Raw genomic sequence first — 16,715 nt, 5'->3', positions numbered from 1 at the left:
AGGAAAATAAAAACGAGAGGATAATATTGGAAATAGCGCCCCCTTCATTTCCAGAGTGCAATGGTCCTGTTTCCATATAAGGTCTGAGGCTGACAGCGGTCCGCTCCGCCCCTTCCTGTTCGCTGCAGCAGGTTCTTCTCGCTCAGAGCGACCCGACCTGAAGCACCTGACTGTTGTTCCGCGGTTGTCCTGCAGGGGGCATCATCACGAGACTATTTGTTAAAAACATTTTTATTTTATCTTTATAAAAATGAAAATAATTATTTCCAGCTGCAGATGACATCACTGATGACGTCACTCAGATGAGGTCTGACCGCCGGCGGCTCCTCAGGCTGTAGCGGTGCTGCGGGAGGTGGCGGGGGGGGGGGGGGGGGAGAATAAGGGGGGCGGGGGTTAATAACCAGAACGAAAAACCGGGTTTCCCTCCACAACCGGACACACCTTCCTGTCCTCCACCAGGACGCTGTACACCAGGGGTGGCGGAGTCTGGACTGATGCATGATGGGAAGAGGAGTGGAAGAGGAGACGGGCGCTCTGACCTGAAGGAGAACCAGGGAGGTCAGAGGTCATCAGGTGAGACAGGCCGCATCATGGTAAAACCTCCATTAGTAATTATGCTTATCGATTCAACAAAACATTTAATTTTTATCCCTTAATATGAAACTAAAAACCAAAGTTTGACATTTTAAAATACAAACTGCAGAGAATAAAAATAATGTTGAATAAAATCTCTAAATATGGAGGAGAGACCTGATCCGTCAAAACTCAGACCAGAACTTGGATGATTCTGGTTCCTCTGGTTTTACTGGTTTTACTGGTTATAGTGACTTAAAGGTGAAAAGCTTCTGAGCTCTGCATTTTCCACAGCAGAGGCCCGAAGCTTTAACTCCGCCCCTCTAAAGTCAGCTGACCTGAAGGCGCCATGTGGGAGGAGCCTGTGCCCAGTGATGACATCATACTGAACTCCTCTTCCTCCTCTTCCTCCTCTTCCTCTCTGCTCCGTAGCCTTTCTGCTCTTGCTGTCTTCTGGAAATCAACCAGCAGGTGGTGCTGTTTAGGAATGAACCAGCAGATGATCCGGGTGTGTTCAGGTGCGCCCCCTGTTCACCTCACCTTCAACTGCAGCCGACGGTCCTCCAATTTCTTCTTCTCCTGTGTAAACCTCTCTGTAAATGACAAGCAGGTCCTTTAAGCCCAGCCCTGACGCACCTGACCTGGTCTCACCTGGACACTCACCTGCAAGCCGTAGCGCCTCCTGCAGGTTGCTCTGCGTCTCTCTGAGCTGCTGCAGCACTTCCAGGCTCTGCTGCACCGGGTCTCTGTAGCGAACACACACCAGCAGCAGAACACACAGGGCAACACACACCGAGAGGCGCCGCAGCGCAGCAATGTACGCTGAGACCAGCTCCTGTACACAACGGCTTCTGAATTACTCACTGAAACATGCAATGTTACGACTTTACCTACCGAAACACGCAATGTTACGACTTTAGTTTTTGTCTTATAACTACGACTCTTGTACTTCAATATTCTTTATTGTTGCGACTAATTTTTATTACCATTTTTGTATTATTACGATTTTATTCTTGTATCATGACTGTCATTCATTTTGTCTTGACGTTGTCCAGGAAGCTTTTTCAGCCAATAATCTTCTGAACAGGGATGTGGTCATGTGACCTGATTATTTTCTTGAGCAGCACAGGAAGTGATTGGTGGCATCTTGGTGATTAATTTATTTATTGCTTCTGGTATTAATTTTTCCAGAGAACCTGAACACATCATCTTATGTTGTGATTAAACTGGGTCACTTCCTGTTTTTGTTGGTCAATCTGGACGCTGGACAAAACAACCAGTTATTTCCCAAAGACCCCCCCTGCCCTAAGCCCCGCCCCCAGGTGAGTCTACCAACCATATGAAGGTGTTCTGGTTGGTCGGAGCTCAGCACATGCTGGTAGATCTTCTTCTCCAAGTAGAAGTTGACGCAGACCAAGGCCAGCAGCAGCAGCCTGGACCCAGGGGAGGAGAGGTCACTCAGAGGTCACCTGTTCTGGTTTTCAAGGCTCTACAGAATTCTCTGGATCTTAAATCCAAGCTGCAGCTTTACTAGTAAACGGTGCAGCTGCTCCTCCTGCTGGTGGAAGCTGGAACTGCCAATGTAGAAGCAAACATGCAGGAGCAGGTAACAGGTAAAAGGAAGGGGGGGAGCTACCTGGCACTGGAGGAGCGAGGGGTGGAAGTGATGAGGTAGGAGGTGCAGAGCGCGGCTGCGTTGTAGCAGCAGGAAGTCAGGCTGTGAGCCTCCATCAGCAGGAAGCCCTGCAGGAAGGAGAGCCGCTGGAAGAGATGCGACAGCGCCACCTGCTGCTGCCTGGAGGCGCTGCTGAGGTCAGAGAAGACCGCCTGCACACCTGGAGGGATTGGAGAGGGAGCAGGGGACAGGTGAGACAGGGGGGGACAATCAGCAAACTGAGATGCATCAGAATGATTCCTTGACCGACTGAATGACCGCTGAACAAAACGAGATCTTTACCCAGACTTTAGTCTGGGTAAAGTGTCTTACCCTGAGGAGTCTCTCAGGGTGGCTCGTAGATCCTCTCCATTGGACAGGATTTCTTTCTGTGCCTTTAAGGCGACACTCTGGGCTTCCATCAGCTCGTTGGCCATCTGTCTGGTGGACTGAAGCTGATCAGCAACACCTGCTGAGGCCTCCGTCAGCCTCAACACAAGTTAATGTAGCAGATTAGCGGCATGTTGAGTTAGCATAATGCTAACAGTGTGGGAGCAGGTCAGAGGTCAGCAGAAACAAAGAGAGCTGAATGAGCCTGAATGTTGGTGAATGTCTGCACCAGGCCGACGTCAATGTTTCCTATCAATAATCATTTATTATGTGATCAGAGATGATCCAGAGGAAACCAGACAATAACTATTATTCATAAATCAAAATGTTAATACTTCTGTATTTTCACTCCACAATAAATGTTTTAGCTTAGAAACAACGTGATCATTGTTGTTTTTATTTTGGTTTGTAAAACTGGCAGAAAACTTGTTTTAAAATGATGATCAACATTTTCAACTCTTTTTTTTCAAAACTACATTTAAAAGAAATTGTTATTTTTTTATGTTGCATATATTAATTTTGTTATCTAAATAGAAAGAAATAAAAAGTTAGTAAAAATATGCAAAACCTGGTTAAAACCGACAGGGTTAAGAAAAGTTCCTGCTGCTCACCTGTGCATGGTGCTTTCTGCGCGGCTCTGCCAGGCCTCCGCCTGCAGGAAGTGGCAGATGGAGTGGGTGTGGGTAAAGAACTCAGTGTAGGTGTTGAAGGCCACGGGATCCATCCCAGCAGTACACCTGCTGACCTCTGACCCTCAGGGCAGGATGGGAAATCCCTGCCTGAGCTGAAGAGAAACAGGTTGAAAGGCAGATCTGAGTTGTAGTAAACAGAACGGTCACAAGGTGGCAGCACTCTCTGACAACTCATCAGCTCAGTTCAAACAAAAACAAAAAAGACAAATTAACATCAAGAAAGAGAAAATAAAAGCCCAACAGGAAGTCATAATTATGAGACAAAGTCATCCTGTGACTTTAAAACTCAAAATCATGACTTTCTGATGGCTTTTATTTTTCCTTTCCTGGTGGAAACATAAAAACTTTAAAATGTAATTTCAGGATAAAATGTAGAACCTTTAGAAAACAACATTATGGTTTCCAAAGTGTGGTGTGGGGGCCAGCTGTGGCCCCTGGCATGATTCTGTGTGGCCATTGACTGCAGAGCAACAATGGTACCAACTGGACCCGTGAGCAAAGGAGACAGAGAGTTTCATTACCAAAATAAAAGCATATTATGAAGGAAAATGTATCATTTTAGGTTTTGATTTCTTACCTGGATCAGAACCAGGAACCCAAATCCTGGTTCTGGTTCAGACCTACTGCAGGAAACACGGCGACACCGGAACCGCTTCGGTCTGGTTTCACTGAACTGCAAATGTTTCCTTCATTTACCTCAAATCTTCATTTTCAGCTTTTTTTTTTTTTTTTTTTTTAAACAACAAATTATTTTACATAAAAAAGGAAAATATTAAAATATTTCATCTTTGGACAGAACAGGTGAGTCCAGAACTATAGTGACGTCATAGTTTAATAACCTTCACGTGACGATGTCGTCACATCCCAGAAAAGCCACGTTTTCACATCAGAACCGCGCGGTTCTGACCAGAGTCCAACAGAACCGGACTCTGGGTCTGTTTCTCTGCTGCAGCGCAGTGAACAGAACCACTAGGTTCTGTTCTGGTTCTGAAGAATCCAGTGCGGCCGGTTCTCCCTCCCGGTTCCGACCAGCTGCTCACCTGCTCAGGTGACAGTGGGTGAAGTGCAGCGCCAGGCGGCTCTGACTGTGACGTCATCTCCCTGCAGCGCGTCCAGCTGTTCCAGCGCGCGCGCCCAACACCCGCCGTACTGCGGCTGCGCGGCGAGGCTCTGGATCCGCCGCAGCGCCATCCTCCCGCGCTCAAGGTCCGGAACCCGAACCGGAACCGGGTCCGAGGATGAGGGATCCGCACAGCAGCAGCAGCGACGCGGCCGCATACTCCATCCTCACCTGCCTTCAGCTCAGCCAATCAGAGAGCCGCGTTTTCACCTGCTCAGGTCACGAGGGCCGTGACCTTTTGAGGGTCATTAACGGCTCCGTCAACAGGTGCTGAGCGGAACCACGTGACCTGACAGGAGCTGCGCTCCTCTGATTGGAGGAATAATGAAACACGAAGTTGGATCAATAAAAAAAAAATATGATTCATGATTTGATTGTTCAGGCTGCAGCAGGAAGATGTGACGTGTCACCATTTTTACTCATGTTTATTCATGAATCCTGCATATTAATTTCTGCCTTGTTATTAAAAAACATTGGGCTCTGACCGCCAACCTTTAGACCTGCAGGTTTCTGTCTGATTTACGGCTGAATTCTGATGACGTCACGCATTTCAGCCGATATGCAGCTGAGACTCAACCGGACCAGAGGATTCAGTCTGGCCCAGACTGACCCAGTCTGGGCCAGACTGACCCAGTCTGGCCCAGACTGACCCAGTCTGGCCCAGACTGACCCAGTCTGGCCCAGACTGACCCAGTCTGGCCCAGACTGACCCAGTCTGACCCAGTCTGGCCCAGACTGACCCAGTCTGGTCGTCCTGCTGTGGATCTGGATCAATATTTTAATGAACTTTATCCTTGTTTATTATCCTTCAGCTTGATGGGGTCATAACATGCTGATAAAAGGCAGCACAGCCATTTAATAACCTCTGAATAATCCAAAGCTGAGAGAATTTTATCACATCAGATCTTTGCTTGAAACCAGGCGTCTCAAACTCCAGTCCTGGTGGCCCTGGGCCCCTGCAACATTTAGATGAGCCTCTGCTGCATCTGAACAGAATACTGAGACATTCAGGCTCTGGGGATCTGATCTACACCAGGTGGAGGTAATTAAGCCATTTCATTCCAGGGTTTTGTGCCTGGAGTCAGACTGCTGGTTAAAAGCCCTTTCATTTCTTATGCAGTTTCTCAGAATCACCAGCAGAGGGCAGTGGTTTAATCTCCAGCTCTTGTTCAGCCCAGTTTCCTTGTTTCGCTGCTATGAGATATCCTCCATCATTCTAATAAAATAATGATAAATCCTAATAATACCTTCATCCTGCATAAATGTGATTAATATTGAAAGCCTGAAAGATGCAGCAGGATGAAGCTCAGTGGGTTCTGGATCAGACCGGTGAGGAAGAGTCAAACACAGAGACCAGGCATGACAGGGACAACAAATGGTTTTAGTTAGAAAAAAAAAATAAGAAAACAGGTAAAAACTAGTTCTTCTACAGCGACGGTGTTTTCTGGAGTTTCACTGAATTCCAACCAGAGTAAAAGCAGAATATTCATCCTCAATATTAGCAACTATGAAGTCACCACACACATTACTACTAAGGTCTAGAAACAACATGGCTCGGCTGACATGGTGGCTCCTGGCAAGACACACAATATTTTATTATTATTAATATAGGCACTAAACTCTGGAACATGCAATATGGTGGCTGGTTACTGCAGATTGTGCTGGGTCGAGTCGGTGGAGCGGGTCCAATCAGAGAGGAACGTTTCTGCGGTGGCGAGCAGCTGATGGGTTCACTGCTCTGAGCAGGCGGCGGCGCGTACGCAGAGGCCGGGCTACGCTAAACGGAGCCGGGTTACTGGATCCAGAACCAAGAGACACTGGGAGCTTCAGGTCAGAGTCACAGAACCCTAACAGGAAGCTCCAGCAGGTCACAGTTCATCTTCCTGAAGACGTGTTGGTTTCTGCGTGATGACTCTACAGCATGACCCCTCAGAGACTCTGAAGGCCCTCACACTTCAAGAGCCAAAGTCAGCTCTCACTGACGCAGACGCCATCTTGTTTGCAAAGATGTCTACCTCCTTCTCAACGCCAGGTCGAACTACTTTCACAGAGCTCTGTGGTCAGACGTTTATTCAGACAGAAATGTTGATATTTTGCTTCAACTAGTCCACTTCCACTGCCCAGTTTACATTTCTACATGATTACTTTAGAGGGACGCTTATGTGACGCGATGGGGAATTACATCATGCAAATTGAAAGCCAACTTAGGAAATGTCGCAACAAAGAAGAAAAACAAATTAGCCCTGAATCATTGAGCCCATAGCAGACGCGCTCAAGTCCGGTCCTCCAGGGCCGGCCTGCAGCTCTCAGACGCTTCCCTGCTCCAGCACCGCTGAACCCAAAGTCTGGCTGGTTACCAGGCCTGTTCAGAGCCGATCCGGTCCGTCCGAGTCAGGATAAGAGTTGCAGGACGGAAGCTCTGGAGGACGGGACTTGAGTTACACAAAGAGTCATGGCGTGAATGAGCAGGAAGTAGAGCTTATAAACTAGCATGGACCAAAACCTTTGTGCTGGAGGTCTGGACTTTTGAATTTCTCCAGGTTTCGTTCCTCTGGTAAAACACGGACCGGACTGCTTGTTGCCTCCATCTCTCCTTCAGCGCATTAACCGTTTTTTGGAAGAGCCAAAAATCACCTCACACAAGCGTAAAAAGTTGTTTGTGAAATCGAGGAAGTTATTTTGAATGTTACCATTTCCATCAACCTTTTCTAACGCAACACTTCAAAACAGGCATGAAAAACCCTGGATGGAACCGCAGCGGCATCTCGCAATGTCTGCTTCCAGTCGGTCCTGGTGAACCGGGTGCAGCTGGAGTAACAGCAACAGAGATGATTGAACTGAAGGTGTTGCTGGATGTCCTTAGTGGTGAGATTGGGCTGTTGGTCAGACACTAAACGACCACAGAGCAAGAACTAGCCAAACATTTCCTTCTGATACTGTCTGCGGTTTCGTTAAGAACGCCTGAAACACCACATGGATTCAGCGGTAAAGCTGGCAAGGAATCTCAGTGTAATGAGTGGCTGCGTCATCAGCAACAGGAACTGATCAAACCATTTCATGGTGACTGCAGCTCAGAAAGCATCCTGACGCCTCTTAACTGAGACTCTCAGATCCGTCCTCTCTGCACAGCCGGATCCAACAGAACCACCTTTCCTGGTTAGACCTGGACCATGAACCTGAGCCACATTGGCCTCTGCAAACGCCGGCCCCGGTTGAAGGCCTGCAGGGTCTCTGAGCGACATGCAGGGGCTTGATTGTATAAAGTTGAGATGTGCAAACTGTTCCAGACATCTGACGTAAAGACACATTTAGAATGGGTCCTTTCCCACACATTCATTATCAAAAGAACTCAAATAAAGCTACTGTAGGCATGGGTTTGGTTTGATATCAAAAGTGCTTACGGTAGAAACAAAATTTGAGAGAAACATACAAGTTCATGAAGACCAGTTTAGGAAAAATCCTGGAAGAACTGGCTGAACTGGAAATGTTGAAACACCAATGAGCAGCTTTTCTTATCAGCCGGATTCATCAGATCCTGAATGAGCTGAGAAGAACCATGAACTCCTCAAGCGGTTCAAATCCCTCTGAACCAGGCCGTCAGACTCGGGGTTCCAGCTTGTTCCAGATTCTGAGGAAAACTGGAAGAGGACTGAGAACTTTAACACTTTTGATCTCAGGCAAAATGGCGAGAGGCAAGAGTGAGCGCAAGAACTGAGAACACTAAAAGAAAGCCTCTGCTTTTTAGGTTTCATGGAAAACCTTGAAAAATAAAGATGAGACATTTTAAGAAACCAATTTAAGGTGCAAACGCCACATTGCCTCGTAGACAGACTTCAGTCAAGGACTGGTTTGAGGAAAGGACTCTCAGTCACCGTGGGCCATGTTAGAGTCAGGGCTGTTGGTAATATTACTTCTTAAAGCTGTATAACAAAGACAAACAATCAACTACTAAATAAAAAACAGATTATATTCCGGAAGCAACATTTTATCAGAGTAATGTGTTGTTTAGCGACGGTTTTTCGTTCCAAACTACTCCCCACCTCCATATGGAGACTAACAGGATGCAACAGCTGCCTTTAGATTATATACACACACACTTTTTCCTTTTCGTTTGTTTTGTTCTAGAAAAAGACTCTATTCGTTCCCCAGCGCCAAACCAGCTGTACCTTCTACAACTTCACAAAGTCTCCAGACAGAATCAACAGTAGAAGCTGAGACAGTTCTTCCAGCTCCTGTTTGAAAACAGAGTGAGGTCCATACAGCTCCATGAACAGCACGGCCATAGTCCTCCGTCTGGGGTTGACTCGTCTATAAGGTCACCAATCTGCTTGCCTTCCACTGACCAACCAATCAGCTGACTCTTTCACTGACAGCAGTTCGTGACTCTACGGTTTCCTCACAGCTGGGACGGGAACGGTGGACTGTGGGACAATGTCTCTGAGCTCCTTGCTGTCACCTGCTGCCTCTGGCTCCACCCTCAGTCGAGCCCTACCGTCTGCTCCAGGCACAAGACTGGACCCTGCTACTCCAGGAGGTCCAGGTGGCACAGAGCTGGAAGGTCTTGATGTGCTGTTTGAGCCTCTTTCACCTCCTAAAGCTTCTCTGGTATCTGATCCTGAGAGCAGCTCTCTCTCTTCCCTCCATCCTGATGTCCTCCATGCTGACGTCTCTTCTTGGGAACTGGCTCTCTTGGGTAGGCTTGGTGCTCAGGTCCTGAGGCTGTTCACTCTGGTTCCGCTGAGCAGGAATGGGATTGGGATGGACGTGGCTGGATGATGAGGGTCTGTGAGAAACAAGGTTCTGCGCATGTAGCCTTGTGTGTTGAGAGAGGACTGGGGATGCAACTGGGTTTGAAAGCTTTGAAAGTGTGGATGTGTTTGGGATTGGGGAATGGGTGGCCTAGGCTGGGTGGGAGATTGACTGGGTGGGGCTCTATGTGGATTTGGGACATGGTGTTGCAAGGTCTGTCTCATACGTGTTTGAGGCAGCATCTGAAGGCCAGATTGCAAGTGAGGATCAGGTTGAGCTGGAACCCTTGTCTGCAGCTGGCTTTGATTTTGTGTTGGGACCCTGGTCTGTGGTGGACTCTGAAGATGTCCTGAAGTTCTTGCCTGGGGTTCACTCTGAAGTTGAACTGGCCCCTGGTCTGTGGTTGACTCTGGACTTGTGTTGGTGTCTTGGTCTGGGGTTGACTCTGGACTTGTGTTGGTGTCTTGGACTGGGGTTGACTCTGGACTTGTGTTGGTGTCCTAGTCTGTGGTTGACTCTGGACTTGTGTTGGTGTCCTAGTCTGTGGTTGACTCTGGACTTGTGTTGGTGTCCTAGTCTGTGGGTGACTCTGGACTTGTGTTGGTGTCTTGGTCTGTGGTTGACTCTGGACTTGTGTTGGTGTCCTAGTCTGTGGTTGACTCTGGACTTGTGTTGGTGTCTTGGACTGGGGTTGACTCTGGACTTGTGTTGGTGTCTTGGACTGGGGTTGACTCTGGACTTGTGTTGGTGTCCTAGTCTGTGGTTGACTCTGGAGTTGTGTTGGTGTCCTAGTCTGTGGTTGACTCTGGAGTTGTGTTGGTGTCTTGGACTGGGTTGACTCTGGACTTGTGTTGGTGTCCTAGTCTGTGGTTGACTCTGGACTTGTGTTGGTGTCCTAGTCTGTGGTTGATTCTGGACTTGTGTTGGTGTCCTAGTCTGTGGTTGACTCTGGACTTGTGTTGGTGTCCTAGTCTGTGGTTGACTCTGGACTTGTGTTGGTGTCTTGGTCTGTGGTTGACTCTGGATTTGTATTGGTATCCTAGTCTGACGTAAACTCTGAATTTGTGTTGGAGGCCTGGACTGGTGTTGACTTGAATCTGTGTAGGTAATCTGTCTTGGGATTGAGCCTGTGGTTGCGTCTCAATTCTTGCCTGTGATTGAGGCTGAATTTTGAGTGGTGTCTTGGTTTGGGACTGTGACTGAGATTGTGTTTGAATTCTTGGCTGAGGTTGGAGTTGGGGCTGAACTGAGGTCTGAGGGTGGGATTGTTTAATCTGGGATTGGATATGAGGCAAATGTCTTGGCTGAATCTGAGGCTGGAGTGCTGTGGAGGACTGGACCTGTGATTGTGAATGCCTAGTTTTGAGATGGCTGAGCATGCAGCACAGGTGGGGACTTAGGTGGATCAGTCTGATGGTGGCTTTGGTGCTGGGCTGTGGAGTGACTGGGCTGACTGGTTGGTAGACAATGGGTGACCGAGGGTTTGGATTTGGGGCTGTAGGGACCGAGTCTCAGGCAGTAAATGTCTGGTGGAGGATGACTGGGATACTTGCAGAATATGGGCTTGTGATGGACTGGGTAATGAAGTATGAGGACAGGAATGGGGTTGGTGGTGTGGTGGAGAAACAGGTTGTAAAGATTCAGGAGGGGGCTGAGGCACAGACTTTTGGTGTGGTTTGGGGGGAACCTTTTTTTCAGGGGTTTGATGAGGCACAGTCTGGGGATCAGCTTCCGGCCTGGGTTGGCTAGGAGGAGACTCAGAAAGTGTCAGAGGAGGAGCTGGGTGATCTAATGGTGAGCCAGAGGACTGTTGGTGGCGATGATGATGGTGGTGGTGATGATGGTGTTTATGAGGTTGTCGTTCCTTCCTTTTGTGGCTTTTTGAAGGGATGATGCTACTACTGCTGCTACTCTTTCCACCCCCTCCTTCATCTTCACCAACATCCTTGCCTTTGCTTCCTTCATCTCCAGATTCTCTTTTTTCCTTGTGCTTCTGGCACTTATGTGACTTGTGTCCATGGGGTTGGCTCTCGTCTGAAGCAGAAGGTTGCTTCTCTGACTGGCTTCCTAAAGTAGATGTAGGCTTTGGGTCTGAGCTCGGACCTCCCTCCGCCTTTCCTCCCTTTTCCTGTGCTGCACCGGTGCTTCCAGGCTCAGCAGGTGTAACCAGTGGAGCTTGAACACTCTCCATCTCTTCCACAGTTTCTCTTGTTTTGCGCTTTTGATTGGCAGAGCCGTTTCCTGAACAACAGGTTTAATGGAAGACTCCTTAGCCGCTCTCCGTTTGGCTTCAGCCACCATAATGGCAGCTGCGGTGTAGCTTCCAGCTGTTGAGCTACCAGAGGCTGTGGTTGAAGACGTGGATGCAGCAGTGACTGTTGATGGTGCAGAGGTTGATCCTGGTTTCCTTCCTCGTTTTTTGGGAGCAGCCTTGGGTGGAGGTGGAAGTTCCTGTTCTGATTTTCTCTTTCTGCCTGGCCGGGACTTGGGCACTGCGGTAGGAGACACCACCTGCAGAGGAAAAACCAGATCAGCAGAAGCACGAGTTATGATTGTGGTCACAGACACAGTTGCACAGGGTGAATTTACAACTCAACCTTTAAAGCTGCGAGTTTTATCTTCAATATAAAAATGTCCAGGTGAGGGACTGAACAACCGTCATACCTTTGATGGGGTTGCAGAGGAGGACTCAGCCTTGCCAAAAGGCATTTTAACCAGCAGTTTTCCTGGAGTTTTCTCAACAACTCGCTTCATGGCCACACCCTCAGTGGCCTGACGCATTTTTCCACTGCCTACACAAATACAAGAGATGAACACAGAAGAACCACTTATGAAAAGCTGTTCTTGATTTAATGACTCATCTGCAACTTCTGCTATCCCGGCATGTGTACCTTTGGGCCGCCCTCGGCCTCGTCCTGATGGTTTCACCGCTTTTGGTTTTTGGGAGGGCGCTTTTCACGACGGGATGGGCTTCCGCGCCCCGTGACAGTAAAATCAAAATCATTGGGATCGGTCTGCTTGTCACCAATCTTCTCAAAGTAGGCAATGAGTTCCACCTTTGACCGAAATGCCTTTCCCTCCGAGCTTTACAGAGCAAAAACAGCTAAATGTTAATGGCATTCATTTGAGACTGTATTCTTAAGCACCAAAGGGAACCGTCATCATGTTGATCATGACTTACTTGATCAGGTAGACATCAAACTTCCCCGCAGAGCGTCCAGACTTTCTCTGCTTCAGTTTCCGGGTCCAGCCTTCAGGCAGCGACGGGTCATCGTACATCGGCCCTCGGTCTCGAATGACGGAGCGCCGTTGCCTGGGAGAGCCTGCAGACTCGGACCCTTGGTCTGAGGGACCCGCCACTGGTTTGCCACCTAAATGGTGGAAGGACAAATAAACATTTCTGCACATCATTCTGGCTGTTACCTCTCCAACTCTCCATGTGTTCTATACCTGGCTCTGTGGCTCCACCCCCACCTGTGGCTGCTCACTAACTGCTGAAGGGGTGGTTGAGGCCGCGCACTCGGCCCCCTGGTCACCATGACGGCGCTCCCTGCGTGGCTTCTTTGTCTTACTGTGTGACCTGTCTCTCTGTCTGGCTGAGGGTTGGGGGTCTCCCTCCTCACCTTCTTGTCCCTCCCTGGGAAAAATATGACCCTGTTAATGTTGCATCTCTCAATCACAGCAAACTGTCCATCAGCAACTGGAGTACAAGTCTTCATGTGCAGCACTGGCAGCTTTACCAGCTAGTGCTAACTGAAAGTGTTTGCTGAGAGTTTTACTGTCCGATAAGTGACATGACCATGACGGTCCCCCTGCCTGTGGACCGCAGCGTTACGCCTCAGAGCCGGTGGCGTTATTAGTGTTAGTTTCTCTACTTTTCTGCTGAGTTTAGATAGAAAACTTTAGAACCAATTTGAATAATGAGCTGAATTTGATGTTCTACTATTGTATGTAGCAGGGATGCTTTTGTTTAAATGTTGCTAGGCAACATTTGGTTTAAACTTGGGATATAAAAATAAACTGAAGTGAGTGGATGGAAACCTCTGAATATTAAGAAAAACTGATTTCTGTCATTATTCTGACATCAGACAGAAATATTGTTTTTAATCCTGACAGGAAGGATCATCCGATCAGTGATCGGCTGGTTGAGTCTTTCCGTTTCTAAACACATCCGTCATCAGCTTCTGTCTGACTTTAATTATTAATCAGATAAACAGATGCGTCTGTGCAGTGATCAGTTTTACATCGCGATTGCTTCAAATTAAAGTTCTACGGATCTGTTCCTTCAGAATGCGCCGGACCGGACCGGACCGGGAGGAGAGGAGAACCGGACCAACTATGCAAATAATAAAGGAAAACTAGACGATATTTAAACACTTTGTCATGAGAGGCACACGGCTGGAAGCTTCCTCTCAACTGATCCGAAGTGATCTGCTTCTGATCAGTTGATCTTTGAGAGATCAACTGATCAGAACCAGATCTGGAAGCAGGTTCTACAGGCGATTAACATTTTAAAAGGAGTTTGACGGTTTGACAATGAAAGTCTGACAGCTTTAACCAGAAACAATGATGTGAATGAAAGTTGTTTCTCAATCTTTTATTAAGGGTCCAAACCTGGTTCTGTGCGGAAAGTAATCACACCCTGACCCAGATTCCCACGGCTGAGTCTCACAACTTTGACCCGCTTTGCTTTGGACGTCATGCAGGTTCAGAAGCAGCACAGCAGCCCACAGCATCACACTACCTCTGCCGTGTTCGATGTTCTGGTTTTCCTCTAGACGGAACCGGACCCACATCCGGTCCGCCTCAGCCTCATCGGCCCACAGAACATTTCCCCACAGGGTTCCTGACCTCTGACCTCAGCTGAGGCCGTGGTTCTGGTGGGTCATTCTGCTTCAAGCGTGGGTACTGGTTCTGAGCCGGTTCTGTTGTTCTTAGGAAGCTTTAACCAGTAGAATGAGCTGGACCGGGCCGCTCCAGAACCGGGATGTTTGTGATTGGACGGGTAAACCAGGTTCGGTTCTGACCCGGTTTTGTCTGACTGATCCGAACTCTGCTTGTTGTTTGCCGTTGTAGGTTGAAACAGGAAGTGAGCAGCTCACACATTGAAACCACAGACGGACACGCGCGCCCGTGTCTGCGCACGCTCCTGCTCAGCGGCACTCCGGCAGCGGCTATCTGCCTGCTAGCGGAGGAACCGGGGGCGTGGGGCAGTTAACCCGAGTTATTCTGGGGCGCGTGCGTGTGCGCGCGCTCGCCAGCAGCTAGCCCGTTAGCTGTGACGGAGCGGCAGCCCTGCAGCCGCCGCGCTCCTCCCCGGCCTGCGCGGCTCCTCCCGGGCAGCGCGAAGCCCGCCGCGGACCTACGGAGCTCCGGCAGCGGGGCTCCGAGGAGCCTCGCTCCGGGCTCACTGTGTGACGTTATTGCCGCTAACCCCGCTCCGCGGAGACGGCCCGGGGTGAAAATCTGCGCACTTTGCGTCATAAGCTGTGCGGAGGAAACAGCGGCGCTAAACTGAACGGGAAGCCGCGGGAAGAGAGGATGGAAGAGGAAAACACTTACAGTCTGTCCGCTCCGCGCTCCGCGGCGGCCATTTTTATTTAAATAAATAAATTTATATTAAAAAAACTCCAAACATCTCCGCTGTCCTCCGTCAGCAGCGAAACACCGCGAGATCTCAGCCAATAGCAGCCAAGACAATCAACCAGGCGTCGTAATCCCGCGAGATTTTATGTTGGTGACGTCAGGCTGAGGCTTTCAGGGACCTCTCGGAAATTTTCCTTCACTTCCTTCAGAAGTTTGAACAGAGGATCTTTTTATTTCTCCTCCATCTCCTATGGCACGGCTGAACTACTCTACTAAATATTTCTGATCACTAAATATGTCTCCAGTACAAATAGGAGAAATCGCCATGATCTATCGAAACATTGCTAAGTTTTTGATATCACGCCTTGTTGTTTTCAAGCGATGGTGAGCCCGGCAGTATTTGTTTCCCCCAAATTTTTTACGCAAAAACTCCTCATTCAGGATATGTTCTGAAAACTGTAATATTTATTGTCACATTTCCTTCCCTTACCTGCTTATTATTATTACAATTGAAACTTTATTTGCAAACTATACGTTCATTGTTGCACTAATGAAATCAAAACCATAAATAAGATGATAAAAACATTTGTAGTCAAACAAAATGAAAGCAAACAAAAAATAATTACATAAAACAATGGAAAATATTATAATTACCATTATTCAAACGTCATTGGCAGTGTTTATGTCTGTAGTTACATTAATACACATATAGACATTAAAAATATAACATAAATAAATACTTAGCAATTGAAAATGGAAAACATATTTCTACTTCTGTTATTTTGCTGCAGTACCAGATTGAAGCAGCAGGTGGCAGAGTGGCTCAGTGGAGCAGCTGGTAGAACTGGTGATGCCTTGCAGTAAGAAGGTTCTGGGTTCTAATCCCTGCCTGGAGGTTCTTCTGGTGCATGTGTGGGTTCTCTGGCTTCCTCCCAGGCCAGAACTGGGACCGCCTATCTGGCCCCGGATCCGGTTCTGGTCCCGGTTCCGGCCTGTCCAGCCGTGAGGAGCTTGTAGCTCCTCACGGCATGGTGGCCATTCAGGCAGGAAACTGATCTGTGGTTCAGGAGAAGTTCTGTATATCAGCTTCCTGTTGGGTCAGAACTTTCTGGGTCACAGATTCTGTTCGACCAGTTCTGAATGTCAAAGAGCCTGGAGGACGAGGAACTGGACTGGTGCTCATTTACTCATCCTGTGTGTGTGTGTGTGTGTGTGTGTGTGTGTGTGTGTGTGTGTGTGTGTGTGTGTGTGCGTGTGTGTGTGTGTGTGTGTGTGTGTGTGTGTGTGTGTGTGTGTGTGTGTGTGTGTGTGTGTGTTCAGGCGGCTCTGAAACCAGAACCACAGAGGAAGCGGCTATAGACCAGAAGTCCTCACATGATCATATCGACATATTTCTCTAGGGTTCTTTTGGACCCGATCAGAACTGCAGAACCTGGCCCTGGCCAGGAGGACTCAGAGAACCAGAGCCCGGTTCCAGAGAGGCAGCATTCCCATCTGGAGTCCAGGTTCTGGTTCAGACACTAAATCTGTGTTGAGCTCCTCACAAAGATAGCAGAGTGGGCGTGTCTACTGACAGGATATGAGTCACTTCAGTCAAACACAACAGGAAGTCTTCATGCAGCACTTCCTGTAAACGAAATAAAAGCCCCACAATCCCAACAGGAAGGCCAACTCAGAGGTGGCGGTTCTGTTCCAACCCAAACCCAGCAGAGACAGCAGGTCAGGATCCACCGGCTTTCCAAACAGAACCACAGTCTGATGCAGACGGTCAGAACCAAACACGTAGAATCCAGCAGGATCCAGCCCAGAACCGGGTCTTGAGATCAGCTGAGGTTCTGACGTCTGGAACCATCAGGTCCAGAACTGATGGTTCTGTTTGTACTGGAGATGGAAAAGCAGCAGGATCTCACAGAAGTTCTGTTGGTTCTCCTGCCTCTGGTTCTGACCCAGT

At 48.4% G+C, this 16,715-nt stretch overlaps 2 protein-coding genes across 2 annotated transcripts; both read right to left on the bottom strand.

Moving 5' to 3' along the window:
• Positions 1–229: 229 nt before the first annotated feature.
• Positions 230–3,397, bottom strand: LOC129352952 (uncharacterized). The gene is made up of 10 exons (XM_055022164.1): positions 3,229–3,397; positions 2,561–2,716; positions 2,495–2,508; positions 2,210–2,408; positions 1,910–2,006; positions 1,237–1,408; positions 1,114–1,166; positions 912–1,026; positions 442–539; positions 230–343 (listed from the first exon to the last, which is right to left on the bottom strand). Exons 1-10 carry the CDS (start codon positions 3,339–3,341, stop codon positions 299–301), a joined length of 1,062 nt encoding a protein of 353 aa, XP_054878139.1. The 5' UTR covers positions 3,342–3,397; the 3' UTR covers positions 230–298.
• Positions 3,398–5,789: 2,392 nt separating this feature from the next.
• On the bottom strand, positions 5,790–12,535 carry mecp2 (methyl CpG binding protein 2). Its single transcript, XM_055022163.1, is given in 10 exon segments — positions 5,790–8,838; positions 8,841–9,127; positions 9,552–9,983; positions 10,330–10,452; positions 10,588–11,401; positions 11,404–11,689; positions 11,843–11,970; positions 12,070–12,120; positions 12,123–12,262; positions 12,360–12,535. Coding segments are annotated over 10 exon segments (2,418 nt in total). The 5' UTR covers positions 12,458–12,535; the 3' UTR covers positions 5,790–8,779.
• Positions 12,536–16,715: the final 4,180 nt, after the last annotated feature.

Source organism: Poeciliopsis prolifica, unplaced genomic scaffold (genome assembly GCF_027474105.1).
Source record: "Poeciliopsis prolifica strain line A6 unplaced genomic scaffold, Auburn_PproV2 SCAFFOLD082, whole genome shotgun sequence".
NCBI classification, from domain to species: domain Eukaryota; kingdom Metazoa; phylum Chordata; class Actinopteri; order Cyprinodontiformes; family Poeciliidae; genus Poeciliopsis; species Poeciliopsis prolifica.
Note: the sequence above shows the minus strand (reverse complement) of the source record. Positions and strands in the feature narration are given on the sequence as shown.

What these genes read in the sequence shown, in the direction of transcription:
- LOC129352952 (XM_055022164.1), bottom strand. Translation starts at nt 3,341, where the DNA reads ATGGATCCCGTGGCCTTCAACACCTACACTGAGTTCTTTACCCACACC. An exon ending in GCAGAAAGCACCATGCACAG is followed by an intron (nt 2,717 to 3,228) that starts GTGAGCAGCAGG and finishes ACTTGTGTTGAG; the next exon opens with GCTGACGGAGGCCTCAGCAG. An exon ending in ACCGTCGGCTGCAGTTGAAG is followed by an intron (nt 1,027 to 1,113) that starts GTGAGGTGAACA and finishes GTTGATTTCCAG; the next exon opens with AAGACAGCAAGAGCAGAAAG.